At 41.9% G+C, this 18,936-nt stretch overlaps 3 protein-coding genes across 3 annotated transcripts in view; 1 reads left to right on the top strand and 2 right to left on the bottom strand.

Moving 5' to 3' along the window:
- LOC107193317 (protein Wnt-1-like) overlaps positions 1-553 on the bottom strand; it is a 73,299-nt gene extending 72,746 nt beyond the window's left edge. Inside the window, exon 1 of the mRNA XM_015582721.1 lies at positions 474-553. Within this exon, the coding sequence (XP_015438207.1) occupies positions 474-553 (80 nt within the window). The remainder of the gene's footprint in view (positions 1-473) is intronic.
- A 2,757-nt stretch (positions 554-3,310) lies between these two features.
- Positions 3,311-4,837, bottom strand: LOC107193029 (CDK-activating kinase assembly factor MAT1). The gene is made up of 2 exons (XM_015582407.1): positions 4,525-4,837; positions 3,311-4,452 (listed from the first exon to the last, which is right to left on the bottom strand). Exons 1-2 carry the CDS (start codon positions 4,646-4,648, stop codon positions 3,614-3,616), a joined length of 963 nt encoding a protein of 320 aa, XP_015437893.1. The 5' UTR covers positions 4,649-4,837; the 3' UTR covers positions 3,311-3,613.
- Positions 4,838-7,925: 3,088 nt separating this feature from the next.
- Positions 7,926-18,936, top strand: part of LOC107192474 (lachesin-like) — a 55,667-nt gene continuing 44,656 nt past the window's right edge. Inside the window, exons 1-3 of the mRNA XM_015581736.1 lie at positions 7,926-8,112; positions 9,549-9,718; positions 18,686-18,896. Of these exons, the coding sequence (XP_015437222.1) occupies positions 8,073-8,112; positions 9,549-9,718; positions 18,686-18,896 (421 nt within the window). The 5' untranslated portion in view covers positions 7,926-8,072. The remainder of the gene's footprint in view (positions 8,113-9,548; positions 9,719-18,685; positions 18,897-18,936) is intronic.

Below are 18,936 nucleotides of genomic sequence, written 5' to 3'. Positions count from 1 at the left end.
TCAATTCAGTTGCAATTAATATAAACAATTGTTGTTGATACCAATGTATCTACGGTGTAACATGTAGACGCAATAATGATACGAAAGATGACGATAAGATCTGACAATAGGTCGGTCCGTTTAAGCGTAGGATACCTGTCTTGAGTGGAAGCATAAAAGGAATGTTATAGGTTAAAGTACGACACTATTCACAGAAGATGTCGCGCTTTCTGGAACGTAGTCTTCGCGACAAAAGAAAAGACGGTTCAATGGTCACGCCGTTATTCAAATGAAATGGGAACGAACAAAAAAAAAAGAAGGAAAATACAGTAGAAACAGTTGTACTGCGGCCCACTTAAATTATTCGCGACACAAGGGGTGCCCCTCCGTGGAAATAATACACGGGCGAAGGGAAGATCCGAGCTCTCAAAAGGCACGGGAGGCGAGATCTTATCTGTACCGCGGACATAAACAATCGTGTTGTACAAACTCACCACCAGTTGGCCTGCGCGCCGTTTTGCCACGCGACGAGCAGCAACGGTACAAGGAAAACAGTTGACAGGACGGGCCGCATCTTCGTCAAATTCGATGGCTGGGGGGAAGGGGGGCTGGCTGGCTTTCGTGGATCGTCTGTCGCTCGATGACGAAAAGAAAAGAAAGGGCGAAGGATGTCCTGTCGGTCCCGGCTTCAGCCACGCATTCTCACCAGCGTCGATATCGATCGAGGTTTCGCATCGGCACTTGATTCCGAGGCCTGACAGATCGAGATCGAATCGTCGTCCGTGATTCGAACTGATCGCAGTTAACCTCGCGTACCCAGTTCCAAGATACACGACGACGGGGCTTTCTCTTTACGTACTTTCGACCGTATTTTTATTCTTACATGTTTTCCGCGCCGGGGATGTGTATCACTGGCCTCGTGACGGCACGGGGAACGCGAAAATAAGTTCGATCTAAGTCCCCCCGGTAAAGCACTTGTCTCGCCACCACGAAGTTACCAGCGGAACCGCGCTTTTCGAACGAAAGAACCTGCGAAAACGCGCGCGCAATCGGGATGCCGGTGTAAACGATGGCGATCGGATCGACGGATATCACGGAAAAAGAACGGAATACGTTCAACCGTTTCTGTACGACGTAACGTAAGAAACTCTGATGTCGCAGAGCGAAGCCAACGCGAACGAGATGACACTCCGTGAACGCTCGCGTACGTACTGTGGCCGGTAGTCACGAGGAAAAGGGCAACGGGGCTCTCTCGGTGGGCGGAGCCTTCGGTCACTTGCGAGCACGCGATTGGCTGTATCGTCCAAGAGCCACCGAGGCTCCACTCGCGTTAATTAAGCATTTCGGCACACCACCGTCGTCCCGTCGCCGATGTTCGCGCGTATATGCTCTCGCTTGCTCGCTCGTGACTCTTCGCCAACCGTATTTGTTTCCGCGAGTTTCGTGAGAAACCCTGAAAATCGAACGAGAAGCAATCTCACAATGGGAAAGTTTAATCGTGGGACTACCGAGCAGCAACCGATTTCCGATGTTCAAGGGACTAGACGAGTGGAGGAAACTTCACGGCGAACGCGTAACGAAAATCGATTCTGGTTTATTGCGATTATCGAAGTACAGCCTCCTCACGACACAGTGGTCGACAATGAAAGATGACGGTTAAATGTACCTACGATCTTGTTTTGTAATACGATCGTTTTCCAACAAGAAAGACGTCTGCGGAACTGTAAATAGAAACCGAGAACGTTGTTTACAGTGTATATATCTTGTGTTATCGGTCCATTGTTAGTATTGTGCGGAAACAAGTATGTTCAGTCGACATATTTATATGGTACCGAAAGCATCGCGTCCTTGCACGAAGGGCATTTGGTTAAACGAAATTAACAATCAAATTATTCATTTACTACAATTCAATCTTGAAAATATTAGTCTTTTGCGGAATTTATTACACGTGACATGAAATTCAATCGTTGTCGGAGTTATATATCCGTTCAGACTCTATTTTTTCCTTGTTCGTGAAATCAGTTATTGAGAGAGTGATGCAATAACAAGTGCGTTAAAATGTACGGTTAGATCGTTATATATTGTGTATCGTAGTATCTGGAGAATGTTCTTATAATAAGTGGATTTTTAAACGGTGTGTAGTGACGTGAAGAGAGAAGTGTGATTTACGCAACGCATATACCGCGGTTTATGCTGGAATGCAGCGAAACGGAGGATCTGAGTTCGCGAGTAAAAGGTAAGATTTTTTCACTGTTATTATTAATAGAAACAATTTATAAATAATGATTAGTATCTTTTTTTTTAATATTACGGTAACAGTGACAAAAATGGAAAAAAGATTTGCATGATAATAATTAAACAAACTGTTTATTTCATTTCGTCATGGATATATTTAAATTTGTGAATTCTTAGATATTCATTGTTAAGGTTTATATGATTGGTGTAACGACTTTTTGAAATGCTCTAAAAAAAGGTAGAGGAGGACCTGCCCCCTTGTGGGCAACCATTATGCCCTTGTCGACAAGGTTGTTCGTTACTCTGCCGGTCATTTGTGATCGACGTCTTTAAATTATGTAAATATTTTGTACCTAAAATATTGTATACTATTCTATACTATGATATGTAGTTGAATAGGTTAAACAGACATTTTTGGACAGTAATACATCATTTACTGTTGATGTGATATTGACATGGGTAAAGTTTTTTTTATAAGGAAATACAATCCTTGTACATAGTCATACATCATTCTCCACAGACAAGGTATAGCATAGACCACTCACAAATCGTTCGTTTAAATGTAAGGAACGCATGCATTTATTCCCGCCAAATAACTAGACTCACGTCATATAAATGAAACATATAAATACTCTATTCTTACTAACAGTGTGTTAATTCGTGGTTGCTGGTAATGTTGGACGCGACTAAAATGCAACGGAAACTGTCCGGAACTGTTGCTAATAGTGAAACAGAAATTCGTGCGTGAATGGTTTGTTCTGTAGATATTTTGTTTGTAATTTTTTAAACAATGATAATTATTCGGGAAAGTGAAAAATATTATAGCAATTTACTATAACAACAGTTGGTATCATATCAACCGCATTAAACATTGATTTTAAGAAATGGAAAAATAAGATACAAATATGATAAAGCTGTGCTAAGGGGTGAAACATCATAACAATGTCTTAATTTTTACCAAAATTATATTTTAACTTATAAATACATTTATAAATATTTTAACATTCATCCGTAAGATAGTAAGAACGTACATAGGATATGGATTATTAACATATTTCTCTATATTTAACAAAATGAATTTTATTTTTTGTGGAAACGAAAATTGATATTCCTTACGCATATTCATTGAGTGGCCAGGTACTGCAGTCATATAATTTTCATGGTAATGTAATTCTAATATAAAATATGCCATACTAAAATTATATAAATATACAAGGCACATGTACCTGTTACATGTGATCATATCACATGGATTTAGTTAGCTTGGTATGTATAACTTTTGTATCAATTGGTCAAAGAGTGTGAGTTGTACGTAACAATTACAAGAACAGTTGGTATGTGTCAGCCTATGTACAAAATTAAAGATACAGTTACAGTGGCATTAAAACAATATATATGGTCATACACTTGTGTATTCTGTTTGGTGTTGAGAAGGATTATGATATAAGCCAGCCATAGCTTCTTGTAAGGCCCTTAGACAAGCAACATGTGCTTTAAATCCTCCTGCTCTTTCTGCCGAAGACTCCCCACGGACATGAGAAACATAACCACGAGCTTGCAACTCTCTCCAACCAGGTGGTGTTGGCCCGTCAGTTGATTGCCTAATAGGAGTATAAGAGTACAAAGGTCCTTCTTCCATCCTTGGCACTGACATATAATTCTGACTTCCTTGGTTGCTGAATTTGATTCCTGTACTAAACTGAGTAACCTTAGGAGGTGCTGCTTTTGTTTCTTTCTTAGATGCTTGAATAGAAGAGGCAAATGTTTCCACAATATTTTTTGCATTCCCTTCTGAGAATGTAAGTTCATCTATCAATGCCTCTTTCTCGCGAATCTTTTTCTTTTTAGCCTCCATTTCTTGTTTAACTAATTCCAATCGTCTTTCTTCATCCTTCTGCTTCTCTAGCTCTAGCATTTCTTCTAGTTCAAATTCGCATCTACCAAGTTTGGATTTACTCTTTGTGATCTGATCCTTATTGTCCTTCTTATATTGCTCTATCTTTTTATGCGTTTCTAAGACATCAATGTTGTTAGCTAAATTATATATTATAGTTTCAACATCCTCTAAGTAATCATTGTATTCGCGTAATGTTGCAAAATCCTCTTCCCTCTTATTGAAGTCTCGAAGCACCCTCTTTCTTATGTTCACTTCCTTCTCTACCATTGAATCTTCGAACAACTGCACCCGGAAATTTGCTCTCCTTAATGGAATTTTGCATTCAGGGCAAGATCCAGATCCTTTATAAATCATTAGTAATTATTAATCTGCAGAATTACAGAATAACTTCCGACTATCATGAAAATACTAACCCTTAAGGAATAGCAAGTCAACGCAGCTTTCACACAACGTGTGTCCGCATACGTTTACCATCATTTTCAATGATGGATTTCGGTATTTGGTGGTTTTGCATCTTGGACAGGCTTGGTCGTCCATTTTTGCGAAAAAATCAAGAACAATTACTAAACCGAACACGAACCAGTGTAGCACGACAGACCGGTTAAAGGAATAGAAAAATTCGCATTACGAAGCGTGACATAATCTTAACGCAAACTAAAATTAACAGAATCCTTCCATACGGTTCAACAACGGCAGAACAATATAATTATTACATTTCGTTATCGCGTCGAATGCTTCGCAACACCACCGTTCCCTGACATAACCTACAATTAAAAATTCACGCCATAATCATGCCGCTTGAAGTCCGCAGCTCCACCGTAATCGATACCCGTAGAATCGAGCACAAACGTGTATCGATAACAATCGAGGTTGTTTACGATCGCGATATAAACAGCGATATCCGTAACGAACGAAATACGATAATATTTCTGCAGATTAAACCTTCCGCCAATAATTGCCGACAAATGCACCGAGCTGGCACTTTATCCGGCCCAATTGATCGTAAGGTAAGATTATCGATGAACTAATATATACAGTGAAACAAGGGTGATTTCGCAGTGATGACTGAAAAATCCTACCACGAATTTTATGTCGATACATCCCTATCGAATTATTTCGGTATGCACGTTTCGTAATCACGGTTATGCTCTTTCTTATTCGTTTTTGAACGACCGCGCGCGCACGAATACGTAAACGCATTAAAAGATAAACTGGTTCGCGGTACGTGCATCGCATGTATCCCCGATTCACCGAGGGAATCCACGCTTTTTCCACAAGAACTTCGATCATCGCGCGTTGTTACGTTATTACCGAGGCAAAAAAGAGGGAGGGGGAGGAAGTTGAAAAGAAGGCGTCTTGGTGAAAAGGTGCCTCGAGTCAAATCCCTTGAGACGGAGACCCGTGCATACGTCCCATATGCGCGTTTTCGCCTCTAACGATTTAGGGCATCGATCCCCCCTCCTTTCAATTCCATCACGTTGGATTATACATTAAAAAAGCCCGACAAGAAAGAGATACAATGCATGTTCATTACGCTCGAAAGAACAAAGAGACCGCGGCGGTATGCTTTGGTGCCTCTCGCGAGCCACAGAGACACCCATTATTCAAGTCATTCCCCGTAAGACCGCCACGAACGAATTCCGTGAAAAACGTGCCACGACGGTTCTTAAGTAAACGAAGGAAAGCCATCCTAAAGCACGCTCGTAGACCGTGGACCGCGCCGAATTTCCGAGATTAGCCGAAATCTTGTACCAAAGGGATTTCCTAAAGTGAACATCTTATTACGGGTGTTTTCTTTTCCACGTGGGAACTCGGACTGGAAATACACTCCACCTCCTTGATCCCCGTATTACTTCGTACCGATTTAAATATACCACGGTCGACTAGGGCAATCTACCTCGACTAGAACATTAACCCTCTGGACTGGATAATTCTCCAGGATAATACCTTAATTTTCCCGAAACAGATACATCAATAATTATATATTTTTTCCCTTTTCACCGAATAAAAAAGCTTAAGCAGACAGTAATTGAATAGACATCGAGTCAAGTTCCCTGTAAAATAGAACGAAAAATCTCGCCAAAGACAATTGTCCAAATCGTTCTCGAGTAGACTTCTACCGTGCGGCTAACTGGGTTAATCTTTCCGTTCGAGCAAAAAAGTGGAAAGCATTTACCATTAAATCCGTTTCGAATCCCGCGTTTTGTGGGTCGGTAAAGAGATTCCCCGAAAGAAATCCAATGGTCAAAATGCTCGAGTAGGAAGAAGAAAAAAGTATTTCCTTTTGTTTACTGTCTCTCCCTCTCTCTCTCTCTCTCTCTCTCTCTCTCTCTCTCTCTCTCTCTCTCTCTCTTTCTCTCTCATGTAGACCAACGATCGTAGCGATAAGCCCGATTTAGCGGTTACAAGGCGAACGACAGGAAAGGATCGACTTTCCCACTGGCTGCGTTGATATTTGTTAGACGGGTCGAAGAGTCGGTGTTGGTGCCGTGACACGTGTATGTATAAACAAATGACGATGACTACGAGAAGGACGACGAAGGATCAGGCAGGCATGGAATTCGATTCTGGACTACTAGGGGGATGCTGCCCGCTCGCGACAGGAGTGTGCGTGTCAGTAATATAGAGGCAAAAGGGATACACGCTTGCGCCGGACGATGTCTACCCCATCTTCCCCGTTGACTTCGGGAGAGGGAAAGCGGGGCGTGTGCAAGGACAGATGGCAGGGCGTCTCTCCCGGGCCGTGTCGCATGCACTATCAGTTTCGCTCGGATGTTCGTAACACGAGTTTTATCGCGCTGAAACACGGGGCCAGGGAAAACGTTCGACCTGTCGCGGTTTGCTCGTCGAAACCCGCGGAGAGACTCGTCGCAAAGGAAACACTTAACTCACTGCCGTCATCGTCGGCGGTTTACCTGCTGCTTCTCGTCGTCGTGCACACGTACATTTGGAAACCGATGGAAAATTAGATCGACCGTTTCTCGACGTTCCCCTCGAAACGAGAATTCCGTCACCGAATTGGTCCGGCCTCTGCCCTGATCCTCGCCGTCGGGCTACGAACGAGATCGGAATCGGTTGGATCGTTCACGATTTGCATAATAGAAACTGTTACGGTGGAAGGAAACACGTTCTAGGATCAGTTTAGTTCTCTGATTTTTTTTTTGGTTTTTTTTTTCGTTCTCATCGTTACACGCTTTTATATATTTTTTTCTTTTTTTCTTGTTCCGTCTCTTTCTCTCGCGGTTTCCCTCCGACCCCTTTTGTTTCGTAAGAGGATCGTGTGTATCGAATGGGAACGCGCGTTCGTGCCCGTCGGTCAATTAACCAGTAAGAAAGGGTTGAATAGACAGCAGACGAACGGGTAAAGATGAGAGGAGCGTGTCGTGGGGACGAGGCACACGGGAGAGAAGTATCGAGGACGATTTCTATGCATGCCAGCACGTAAATCACGGGGAAGGAAAGGGAAAGAAAAAAGAGGGAAAAACGAAGCGGCGGGCCATAATGGCGACATCGAGTGAAAAAGCCAAGGAAAATCGGATGCTATCGATTCGACCGATACTTTCGCCCCGCGATTTTAATTCCGCGCCTTTGTTCCGAGACCCGATATAGAACCCACTGTTCGTACTCTCTTTCTGTCTCTCTCTCTCTCTCTCTATTCGGATTCTGGGATTATTGCGCCACGCCAGGAGGAGATTAAACGTGCCGCCGGAAGGGAAGGGATAATTCGCAAACAATTGACGAGTGAAAGTCCTTGGGAAAGGACCGTCGACGCGAAAATCCTCATTGTCGAAACGGGAACCCTCTCTTGGGGGGCTGGTGGTGCTGGTGGTTGTGGGAGGAGATTAGAGGTGGTGGTGCGTTCTTTGAAATCGCGACGTGCATACATCGCTACAAATATATACACACACATATACAGATTTCGACGACATCGTGGATCGACTATGAGAGAGAAAAACGAAAAATGAAGGGTGTACTCTTTACCCTGTGTCTATTGTTTTCGGGTAAGTGGAAATTCCGCCACGTGTGTCGAACAGATCCTGGAACCTCCCCTCCTCTGTGATTGTTCCTCGGAGCAAAATTGGATAGAATTGTTTCCCTCCCCTGCCGCACGAACCATTAACTGCAACGAAATAAAAATGATAGATAAAAATCGCGACTCCTATTTTTTCCTTTTTTTTTTTAATACACACGCGTGAAATTTCGAGTATCGAAAATTCACTGGGAAAAACAAAACTGAGAGAAATTTCCATCGACGGAGAATATGATTTCTCGTACACACGCGTTCGAATCGTGTCTGGTCCCCTTTAAAAGTTGCTCGATACGAGATCGTCCAACGAGTGAATAAGTTTCACCCCGTGTTACGTACACAGCGAAGGAAGGCACAATAAAAGGCAGAATTTATTGTACCCGTGGTTTCTCATCGGAGCAAAACACATCTTCGTTAAACAAACAGTATTTCATCGTTTTTGATAAAAGAAAATGTAATAAAATCCTCTGTTCCCTCCCCGTAGCCCACGTCGTCTTCCGGTCCGCCCTTATTCAAGCGTTTGCGGTCCCGAACGAATACAAAGAACCCTGGCGTGACGGTTCTCGCGAAGTCAGCGATGTACGAACGATAAAAGTACCCTGGCCGTTTATTGTAATAACGCTTTGACGGTTCGCCGTTTCATTCCTTCGCTGTTTTCTCCCCCAAGATCTCGGAAAGAATGTGAAAACTGACGATTCTTTTCGCTCAGCGGTTCCGCGTATCACGGGGGATAAAGTAGTTTCGGAAAACTCCGACGAAAACTTCACCGCCGCCTCCCCTGCTTTAATACTTTACTACCGGCGACAGCACGGATATGTGTGTGGAGGGTGGTGTAAGAAGGTCTATGTCCGAGGGGGATGAACGGGGGAAAAAGGCAGATATATCGTAGCTTTTACCCCTACGGTCACCACGAGTTTCGGGACACGTTAAAATGATTTCTCGCCCGGTTCCGGTCGTACATCGTAGGCGAAGCCTCTTGCTATCCCTCCCTCTCTCTCCCCCTCTTTCTCTCCTCTACGCGGCGGTAAACACGAGGAGTTAACGAAATTCCGATAACGAACGGCTCAACGTGGCGAATATTTCTCTTCCCGTTCCCGCGGAACGGCGCGCGGCCCAGCGTGGCGATGGCTCTCCGCGCCGCTCGCGACCAGACCAACGGGAAATGGCTTATCGGGTCAAAGAACAATCCGCCGCAATCTGGAGATTGAAACAAGCCCGCCGGGAACACCAACCGTAGAGGAAGAACGAAAAAAAAAAATAAAAGAACCGCGACGTTGTGTGGTTTTTTGTAGCTAATGTTTTTTTCTTTTTTCTTTTTTTTTGGTTTCTTGAGTTTGTCTTATACGTTTTTTGTCCTTTTTCTCTCTCTCTGTCTGTCTCTCCCTTGGGTCTCTGGTCGCCTATTTAAAGTGCAAGGACTGGCCCGGGGCACTTCCGATCACGGGATGCACCAGAACCACCCGCTGGACCCGCTCGACCGTGGACCGTACTTCGACGTCACGGCGACTAGGAATGTCACCACGCTGGTCGGGAAAACAGCCACCTTAAACTGCCGGGTCCGGAACCTTGGGGATCGTACGGTAAGTAAACCAAGCGCGATGTATGTTACACGGGACCAAGGAACCACGAACGGTTATCGGCCGTCAGGAAAACGATGGATGGCTTGGGGGCTGTTCGATGACGAGCGGGGTTGAGAATTCTTTTGTGTTTTTTTGGGGAACAGGGAGATTCTTGGGCGACTGGTACAGCGATTGTATTTTGGACGGGAAGCGGAGTTTTTCTTTTGTTGAGGAAGAGAATTTTTGTGGAGAATGTTTCGGTAGGTACATGGGGTACATTATTTAAAAAAATGGTAAACTATATTCAGGGTGGTCCGTTATTGGTAATTCTTCATGAAAAAAATAGGTTGAAAGTCTCGATTAATGTTTGTTCATATAAGGCTCCGAGATTTATTTGAGATACATGGCTATCTACTGACAGTAAGTAGAAACAGCGAGTAATGAACAGACAGACTAATAGAATCCAATCCAATAGCATATGTATTCGATAAATCTTCATACAAAGCCCTATTTACGAAAATTGTATTGTACATTTTCGAGTTATTTCTTCAATAATAATAATAATAATTTTAATTAATTACTGGTTATGTCTATATTAATGTTCACAGAAATTTGGCATGACATTATCGGACATTATCAGTAATTTACATTTCAATGATGAAGAGATAATAATACCAGCGGAAAATAGGTAACACAATGCACGATCACGAACGTTCACTACAAGTAGAAACAGGACGCGATAGTCAGACAGTATAGACAGTATTCGAGCTCGCCTAGTTTTCAAATCCGATTTTCCCCAAACAACAAAGATCCATACGAAAACATTTTATTGTACATTTTAGGTTCGGTCCTGTATGTCGAATCGCCTCTTATTCGATTGTACCGCGATTTCCAGAAATCCCCGTGTAATAATTACATCACGGATTTCGTGCTTTTAATCGAAATGAATGCATCTGAACGAAGCACGTTCGAATACAAATGTTAATCCGAAGTCTTGCACATATATTATCGTTTACTTCTGCAACAGAGCCAGTAATGGGAAAATGAGTTTCTATTCAATTCTTCTTTTTAGAAATGCATCTATAGAAATGCCACAATAGAATCATTCTCCTTGTCGGTGATTTTAAGCATTACGACACACTCTGTAGGTTACCCTTAATACGTACTCGCTTCACAGTAACCTCATTTTTCACGTTGCCCCGGTCAGAGTTTGATAGTCCCTTCCCGAAGTCGATGGAATACGAATTTCGCGGTCTGTGCGCGGCCTGAGCTCCATTAACCCTAGAATGACACCGCTCGGTCGCCGGAGAGCACGGAAAATTTTAATGTTTCCCTGTAGTCGGTGCCAATAGACCCTGGAACGTCGAACTTTCCTAATCTTTGTAATTTATTCGACGTAATCAGAAAAGATAATAATCAAGTATTATTATCGTTTAATATATCGTAAGCTCTTCGATATTTCGCAAATATTGTGCTCTTTCGATCGTATTTGCGTCATTCTGGCGCCCAAGAAAATAGTAGATCGTTAGAATATATAAACATGGCTGAAGTATCGTTTAAATATTTGATGTTATTAAAAAGTGTGAGAATGAAAAGTTAGTGTTATCTTGAATATCAGTTCTAATGAGTCACGCGTAATATTTTCATTTCGATTTCTTTACCCTTTGCGCTCGGAATTTCCTAATTATTATTTCGTCCCTTCAAAGAGAACAATGGAGTGCAACGGGATATTTATTACAAGGTTGACCCGGTTTGTTTTTTAGGGTAACCGTATATTTTTACGACGGTGGTTTGATTGTTAATAGAAAGATAAATTCAACGATATATCCTGTAATATAACGCTAGACACGATTCACCGTCGTGGCGTCGCATATCCAATCGCGGGGAATAAAGTCATTTTACGCGTTCACTGACTCGAACGGCCACTTTTACTTCTGTAGTAAGATTTTCCCACTCTGCAAATCGATCGCCAGCGACGCTGTTCAATGGATCGTGTTGCTACTACTGTGTCTGGTGATACTGTGGAAGTTCTAACAGAAATTGATCGCACATACATTAATTTGTCATTGATTAACATAATCCTTGCTGATTATGCAAACAACGTGTACTGGAAACATCATTCGCGTGAATTAATCGAAATTGCGTACGATTAATAATCCCGCAAATAACCACGATAGATAGCATCATAAAAGATGGTGCGTTTTACTGTGTTTGATACAGTAAAACTATCCTGCTGTTCACACAATTTGCAAAAGCAAGAAATAATATTAGAATAATCTGTTTAAATAGAAAGGAATATTGTCAATGAAAATATAAAACGGATGTTTGTATAAAGGGTGTGGCTGATATGATGGTACAAGCGAGAGAGAGGTGAATATATATGCAAAAACAAATCAAAAGTGTAGAATAACCTTTTTTCATTTGAGGCTGTTTTCGAGAAGATCAAATTTGCAGATTCATGAAACATGCGCGTATTCGTGCTGGCAATAAGTAGAAACGGGTTGTAATGAACAGACATTTCAGCCGACTTAAATCCTTTGAATCAAATCTGAAACAATCGAAGGTCAGTATCGAATATCATTATATTTGAAAATCTGCTGAATTTCAAATTCGATTATGCTAGATGGAAAGCATCATGCAACAAATTTTTCTTCTACATTTTCGACTTATTTATGCTTGTAGAATAACTTTTACATTTTCATGAAGACGCTGTATTTTCTCTCTCGACTTTCTGGAACATCAACAGATTACGTGCTGCTTTTAACCGCTAGTCGGGAGCGTACAGTAATGTCTATCTTCTAGTCCGCCTGTCGGCTTTAGTTGTTAGTCTCTCGATAATCCCACCCATTCCCGGGAACTCCTTCGAGCAAACGACCCAGTAGTTACAATCAACAAGGTGAAGACACCAATAAAACATGCGGAATTAGTCGCCCTTCGGTGAACAATAGAATCCTCTTATTTCACTTTTATATTTATGAAAGCATTTCGTGCGTATTAACGAACGTTCTCGTTGTGAAATGTGTTCAAACGTGACCTCAAATAAACCACTTTATAGTCCATACTAGTGCAGTCTACCATTGCTATTAACTAGTCCACAATCTTGGGCGATTTCCTTTTTACAATTTGATACAAATGTGAGACAGTTACGCCTCAAATTTCGTTCAGGGCCTTAGACAACGTCTCCACTCTAATGGAGTCTCTGTCCCATTGGGAAATATATCAACCTCTAACTGAATTATTAATATAGAAAAAGCAATTGTTGTCTCTATTTTTTATCGGTTGAATCCTTTAAGTGAGCTACCAAAACCTACCACACCAAGACAGTCACTTTAATACGATGTTCTTACAAAATCAAAACATTCAAAATCGTTTCCCCTAAAACCGTGATTTTTTAGTTACGTCGTTCATTGCAGTAAACGAGCAATACTATTGTCCACTAATTCTATCACTGAACGCACCAAGTACACATAGCCAATGTTCGAGTCGCGTATCCCGACTTCTCCGCCACTTCACTGGGCCCCACCCACCGCGCAGCTCAGCCTCTCTTACAAGCTCGTCGCTGGTCCCTACCCGCGAGCTAGTAGACAGGCGTCGCTACGATGCAACGTAACACAAGAGTGCCCACGTAGGATCATCGTCGTGGATAATATAACCATCTCAATACAACTTCTCCCATCGAGGCTGCTAACCGTATAACAAACCGGGACTTGTTTTCCACGGTACGATACGCGAAACGGGGGTAGAGAAAAACTTTTATTTTTCTTCCTCGTCTTTTGTTCGTGCCCTAACCCCGTGTATTTTACCGGGCGTTGGAATTTAAGTAAAACGTAGGATTTCGTGCCCGCTTGTCGTAGGTGTTTTTTTGTTTCCCACGGTACGCACGAGCAGTTTTTATTTCGCGCGCGGCTGCCCCCTCCGCTCGGCTCCCACTCTCTCTGGTTACGTTTCGTGCGCCGTCGATAACGCTCGATGCACGTTTTTTTTTTCAGAAAACACGACTGGCTCGACGGCCCAGAAAATTTCACTCGGCTGAAAAAGAAAATCCAGCTTTTTCCACCCTCTCCCCTTCCCTGTGTGCTAACGATCGTGCGACGCCACGATAAATCTCGGCAAATCGTTAAGCGCCCGGGGATTAAAGACGTTCGGAAGGGGAAGGTGCTTGCTTACGGCGCGATACACACGGTTCGTTACTTAAACCCCTCAGAATGTTGCCTTGTTAGTCGCGTATTCTTGGTTCCCTGTCTGTGGCAATTTATACGCGGCTCCGATAGCTACTTGGATTCAACCCTCATTACGATGCAACTCCTGCATCCACAACCTAGACGGTTACATTCGATCCGCTTTGGTTGGTGTTTTGACTAACGTGTTATTGCCGTCGAGCTGTTTTGCTTTCTCACGCTTACGTACCTTATTTCTATCCTCCATTCAAGCCGGCGCGATCCGAATGCTTTCGTGGTTTACCGAGTGGTTGGAAGAATTAGGGGATTGGTAATGTGGACGGCCCTGTTGCGTCTGTCAAACGAAGGAAACGAAACAGGTGCTATAGGTTTGCTGACATATCTAGTTATATTTGGGTAATACACTTACGGGAGATTATACAATACAGGGTGTCCCAAAATAGCTTCAATTCCCGAACGTGGGGGGTTCCTCGGGTGATTTGAAACAACTTTTTTCTTGGCAAAAATGTTATCCGAGGCTTTGTTAACGAGATATTAACGAAAAAGCCCGATCAATCAGAGCGCGAGTCTGTCGTCCGAGCTCCCGCGGTAGCTTTGGCTACCAATCTTTTTAAAGTATTTCTTCTATTAACAAATATTCACGTTAAAGAGGTGAGAACAGCCCATAAACATCCGATAGAACACATGTTTTGCAGGATATTCGACTGAGCACACAAATCCAATTCAAAATGAATCGATATTTAACCAGAAAATAATTGTTTAAATATTTAATACACGTTTTTTAAAACTGTTACGTAGACCGACACGTTTTCCATCCTCGACGTTTAAGGGCTGTTTTCACCTCGTCGACACGAACGTTTCCCGATAAAAAAAAAAGCATTTCTAATACTTTTCATCGTTTCACCTCTGTGTGTCGAGTTTCATCGAAACCGGCGATTGACACTTTCGCACGGTCCCTTGTCAGTCCGGTCGTCAACTCTGTTACGTCCATGTCGATACTAAAGCCGCCGGATAAAATGAAATACCAAAAAATCCATACAAACACATGAATTTCACCTTCGTAAGCTTCTTACGTAAGGAAAACGAGGGGTCAGTATCGTGCGTTCACATACAATCTAACGTTCAATTTCGGTTCAAGATAAACCTATTTCTTCAGAGTTTCAAGGTACCGTTAAACACGTTGCCTGTCGCAGTTTTAATTGTTGGAATAATATCATAATAAAATACATTTATTATTACTTTACTACTAATTGATTAGTTATTACTTTACTACTAAGTATATAGGGCATTTCCAAACTGGTAGTGCAATCCCCGACAAGATGTCATTTTACATAGAAAAATATGTCGAAAATGTAGAATAAAATTTTCTTCATAAGATGCTTCGTTTTCATGACTGTCGAATTTGAAAACTTCCTGTCATGTCTGTTCATTACATTCCGTTTCTACTTATTGTCACCACATACTACTAATAAGTATTAGGACACCTGGCCTTATGAAAAAAATGTGATGTTTTGTAAAAATTCTTAAAAAATGTTTCATAAATATATTTCAGCCGAATTACCGGTAATTGAAAAAGTCGGTAAATTTACAATCCCCAATCAAGGTTTCATTCGTATTATATTTCAAAAAAGATACGTTGAAATTACAATCCAACTGGAAATCTTTGACAGCCACTCTATTCACGAAGCCCTAAACGCTCCTCTTTAGAAATTGAATATTTTCTCCCGTAATTTAACGGCTTCAGGTGGCCATCACCGCACCCGAACCTGTTAAGTTTTCATCGGGCCCGCCTCGATTCACCTGTAATTACAAGTAACAACACTACGTGAGCCCTACTTGAATTTGAAACGGTTCACTGACCTCGCCACCGTTACCTTAAGCAAGTGCAATTTAAAGGGAACTGAGGTGTTCACCAAGCGTTGGCTTCTCACCCGTTGCACCCGTTATCCGAGTCTCGTTAGTATTCCTTTGTGCAACGTAGCCGCCGCCGATTATCGGTGCGTCCCAAATAATAATTTGTACTCCGTTTAGAGAACACCCAAAAAGGGGTGTCAAGAGGGGTGAAATGGACCAGGGGGGGGGGGCGATTTAACGAGCCGGCACAACAAACGGCATTAAACCATCAGCGCGCAATCAATGACACCGGTTGAAGGCGTGAAGTACGACCGTTTCGGCTGGACTCTATGACTACGGTACCACCGTATAAATGCATATTCAACGATCGTGCACCGCCCCAATACACGCACCCATGCATACACACATATCCTCTCGTGTATACGGTTAAACGGTACGTACGCTATGGTTGTTGGGTAGGGTGGAGAGGTGTAAAAAGTCTGTCGTGGATAACGTTAATAATTATTTAACCGACAACAATCGCTGTCCAAGCGACGGGAATTGATGTTTGCGAACCGTATCGGGACCGGTTACAGGACCATTAATTGCAGTTATCCGCACGGTCCGTCGTTGTTTTCCACGGTAACAGCGCATTTCTTGCGCCCTCGACAACGAACACACATATACACATGTGAGACCGTCATCGACGGAGGTATCTGCGTTTTTCAGGGGTTTGATAATACGGCCAGGGGAGTACATTTTATTTGAAATGACAATAATAATGTAACTATTTGAAATAGTTTATTTCGGAACTTTACATTTAATAGTGGTATTTGAAAATTATAGATTGATTTGAAATAGTAGGAATTTCAAGTAATGAATTATTTTGTTGTTTTTGTACTCGAAGTGAAAGAAATAATGCCCTTCATTCTTAACCCTTTAACGTCCAGTGTTGTACCGGTGCAACACTCATTTTAAAAGTGCATCAAATTCTGTGAGAAAATTCATTGACCTTATTGAAGATTCCAGTGGATTCGAAATAACAAGAACATCTGAATAAATGTTTCGAAACTTTTTGCTGTATTGAATTTTGAACGATCAGATATTCTAGAAATGCATTAAATCCGCAGTCCAGACTTATTAAACTTATCTTATGAGCTGTTTTAATTTCCGTGTAACGTAAAACCAACCGCAAACATTCAGATCTGCTAGCCAGTTTTTCCATATCACCACCTTTTTCTCTGCAATTTTTCTTTCCATGTTCCAAGAACATCCTGCTTGGAATTTATACCGATACTTCGTCTTCTTTCACGACGCGGTCATTGTTTGAACGAACGTCCGGGAAATTATTACGGGGTTGAAAAGCTGGAAATTGTCGCGGAACAGAGAGAGGAAAATGGGCGAGAATGACGAGGGGGGATGGTTTAATGGAGTCGGGGTGGCCACCGTGCGTAGACTATTATTTAAAAGTTACGCCCTGTTCGGGGATCGGAGATGAAATCGATCTCGGTATTCGTTCGAACGGTAATCGAGCGAGAGTTCAATTTAAAGTTTAAGTAGGTCCACCGCGGAAAATTGCGCGTCCACCGGCCGGTGCGTTTTTCATTGGCCGGACTTTGATCAGGTTCGAAGGAGTTTGATTGCGATCGGAGAGTCGAGTAGGTTCGTACTTGTGGCGTCTCGTTAGGTAGCCAGGAAGTTGATTATATGATTAATATACTGAGGATAATTGTAGAAATTTGTAGTTTCAACGACTTATGTACTAAATGAGAATTGTATTAATAATGAAATAGGAGTACTAGTAGGTTACTTATGTTAGGTGTATCAATAAGTTATTCATTTTATGGTAATAAGTTACTTACTGGTACAACTAATGTCAGTAACTTATCGGTACACCTATTTCACTGTGTATTGGTACTAATAAGCTACTTAATAGTACACTATTTCACTATTTTTTATAAATACTATTTCTTTCAATTGACGAAATTTTGTATGTTTTAGAATTGTAGCGGGAACATTGTCCTACTAAACATTGCTCCTATCCATCTACTAAACAAAGCTTTTGCTGCTATATTGAACGCTCTAATAGATTGAAAATAAAAGGGAAGTTTTGTGAGGTTTTATCGAAGTTCTTATATTCTTATTTTATCTGGGTGAGACAGTCTTGTTTCTAATTGAGATAAAGTACCTCTGGACCGTATCTTCGAAGAGGATAACTTAGGTGTGTTAGGCCAGGTTCATTTGAGGCTACCATCCTGGGTCAATCGATAATATTATAATTTATTTATATAATTTTTATTATAATCGTTTGAAATTCAGATAAAAGTCTGTTGGTCTCAATGATAACACCATTTAATGAATAACGTATTTGAAAAGTGAAGAACATCTAAAAGTAACTACCTTTTCTTTAATTCAGCAGTGTATATAGTCATTAATCTTCGGATAAACCGTTTTAAAACGTATGCAATGACCTGGAATATAAGATTCTCCGGATCGTCCATTAAGTTCATTTGTATTTATTTACCGGCGAGTTCTTATAAGCTTTTCATTCTTCTCTGTTCGTCTTCTTTTCATGTCTTCTCGACTGGTTGTTCACACCATGCTGAGCACCTGTTGCTTTATATCAGTTTTTATGTCGACTCTATTTATCATTCCTTTTTAAATCGAACCGCTTTGAAACATGCATCGATGCTCAAGGCAACACTTGCAATAGCCAGGGTGTGTCAGATAATGAAACACAAAAGCGTTCGGTCTGTTTGTTTCGTTGCACGATTTTTCATCCATGCGACCATGAATGATTCTAAATCAGTTTGAATTCCGAGTCATTAGTTCTAACCGTAATCCTTCGTACTTTTTCCTGGACAATAATCGTGTAGGACAAACCAGACGATAATCGAGAGGCGTCTGTATTAAAACAGGCATCTATTCTATTTTCCTTGATTCATCGTTGTATCTTCTGTTCGTCTGAATTCGACAGGTGTCCTGGGTGAGGCACAGGGACATACACCTGCTGACCATCGGCGTCGAGACGTACACCTCCGACCAGCGTTTCATCGCCACCCACTTCCCACGTACCGAGGATTGGACCTTGCAGGTGAAATACACACAGCGACGTGATTCCGGGACGTACGAGTGTCAAGTGTCGACGACACCGCCGATCGGTCATTCCATGCATCTCTCGGTGGTCGGTTAGTATTCTCTCCTCCAATATACACTATCCGATTGCTT

This window comes from Dufourea novaeangliae, unplaced genomic scaffold (assembly GCF_001272555.1).
Source record: "Dufourea novaeangliae isolate 0120121106 unplaced genomic scaffold, ASM127255v1 scaffold7, whole genome shotgun sequence".
Lineage (NCBI taxonomy): Eukaryota > Metazoa > Arthropoda > Insecta > Hymenoptera > Halictidae > Dufourea > Dufourea novaeangliae.
The sequence above is the reverse complement of the archived record's forward strand: the minus strand, read 5'-3'. Positions and strand labels throughout refer to the sequence as shown.

Excerpts from the sequence above, each read along its gene's own strand:
- LOC107193029 (XM_015582407.1), bottom strand. The coding sequence starts at position 4,648 with ATGGACGACCAAGCCTGTCCAAGATGCAAAACCACCAAATACCGAAAT. Across the intron at positions 4,453-4,524 it reads TGACTTGCTATTCCTTAAGG|GATCTGGATCTTGCCCTGAA; the intron begins GTTAGTATTTTC and ends TGATTTATAAAG.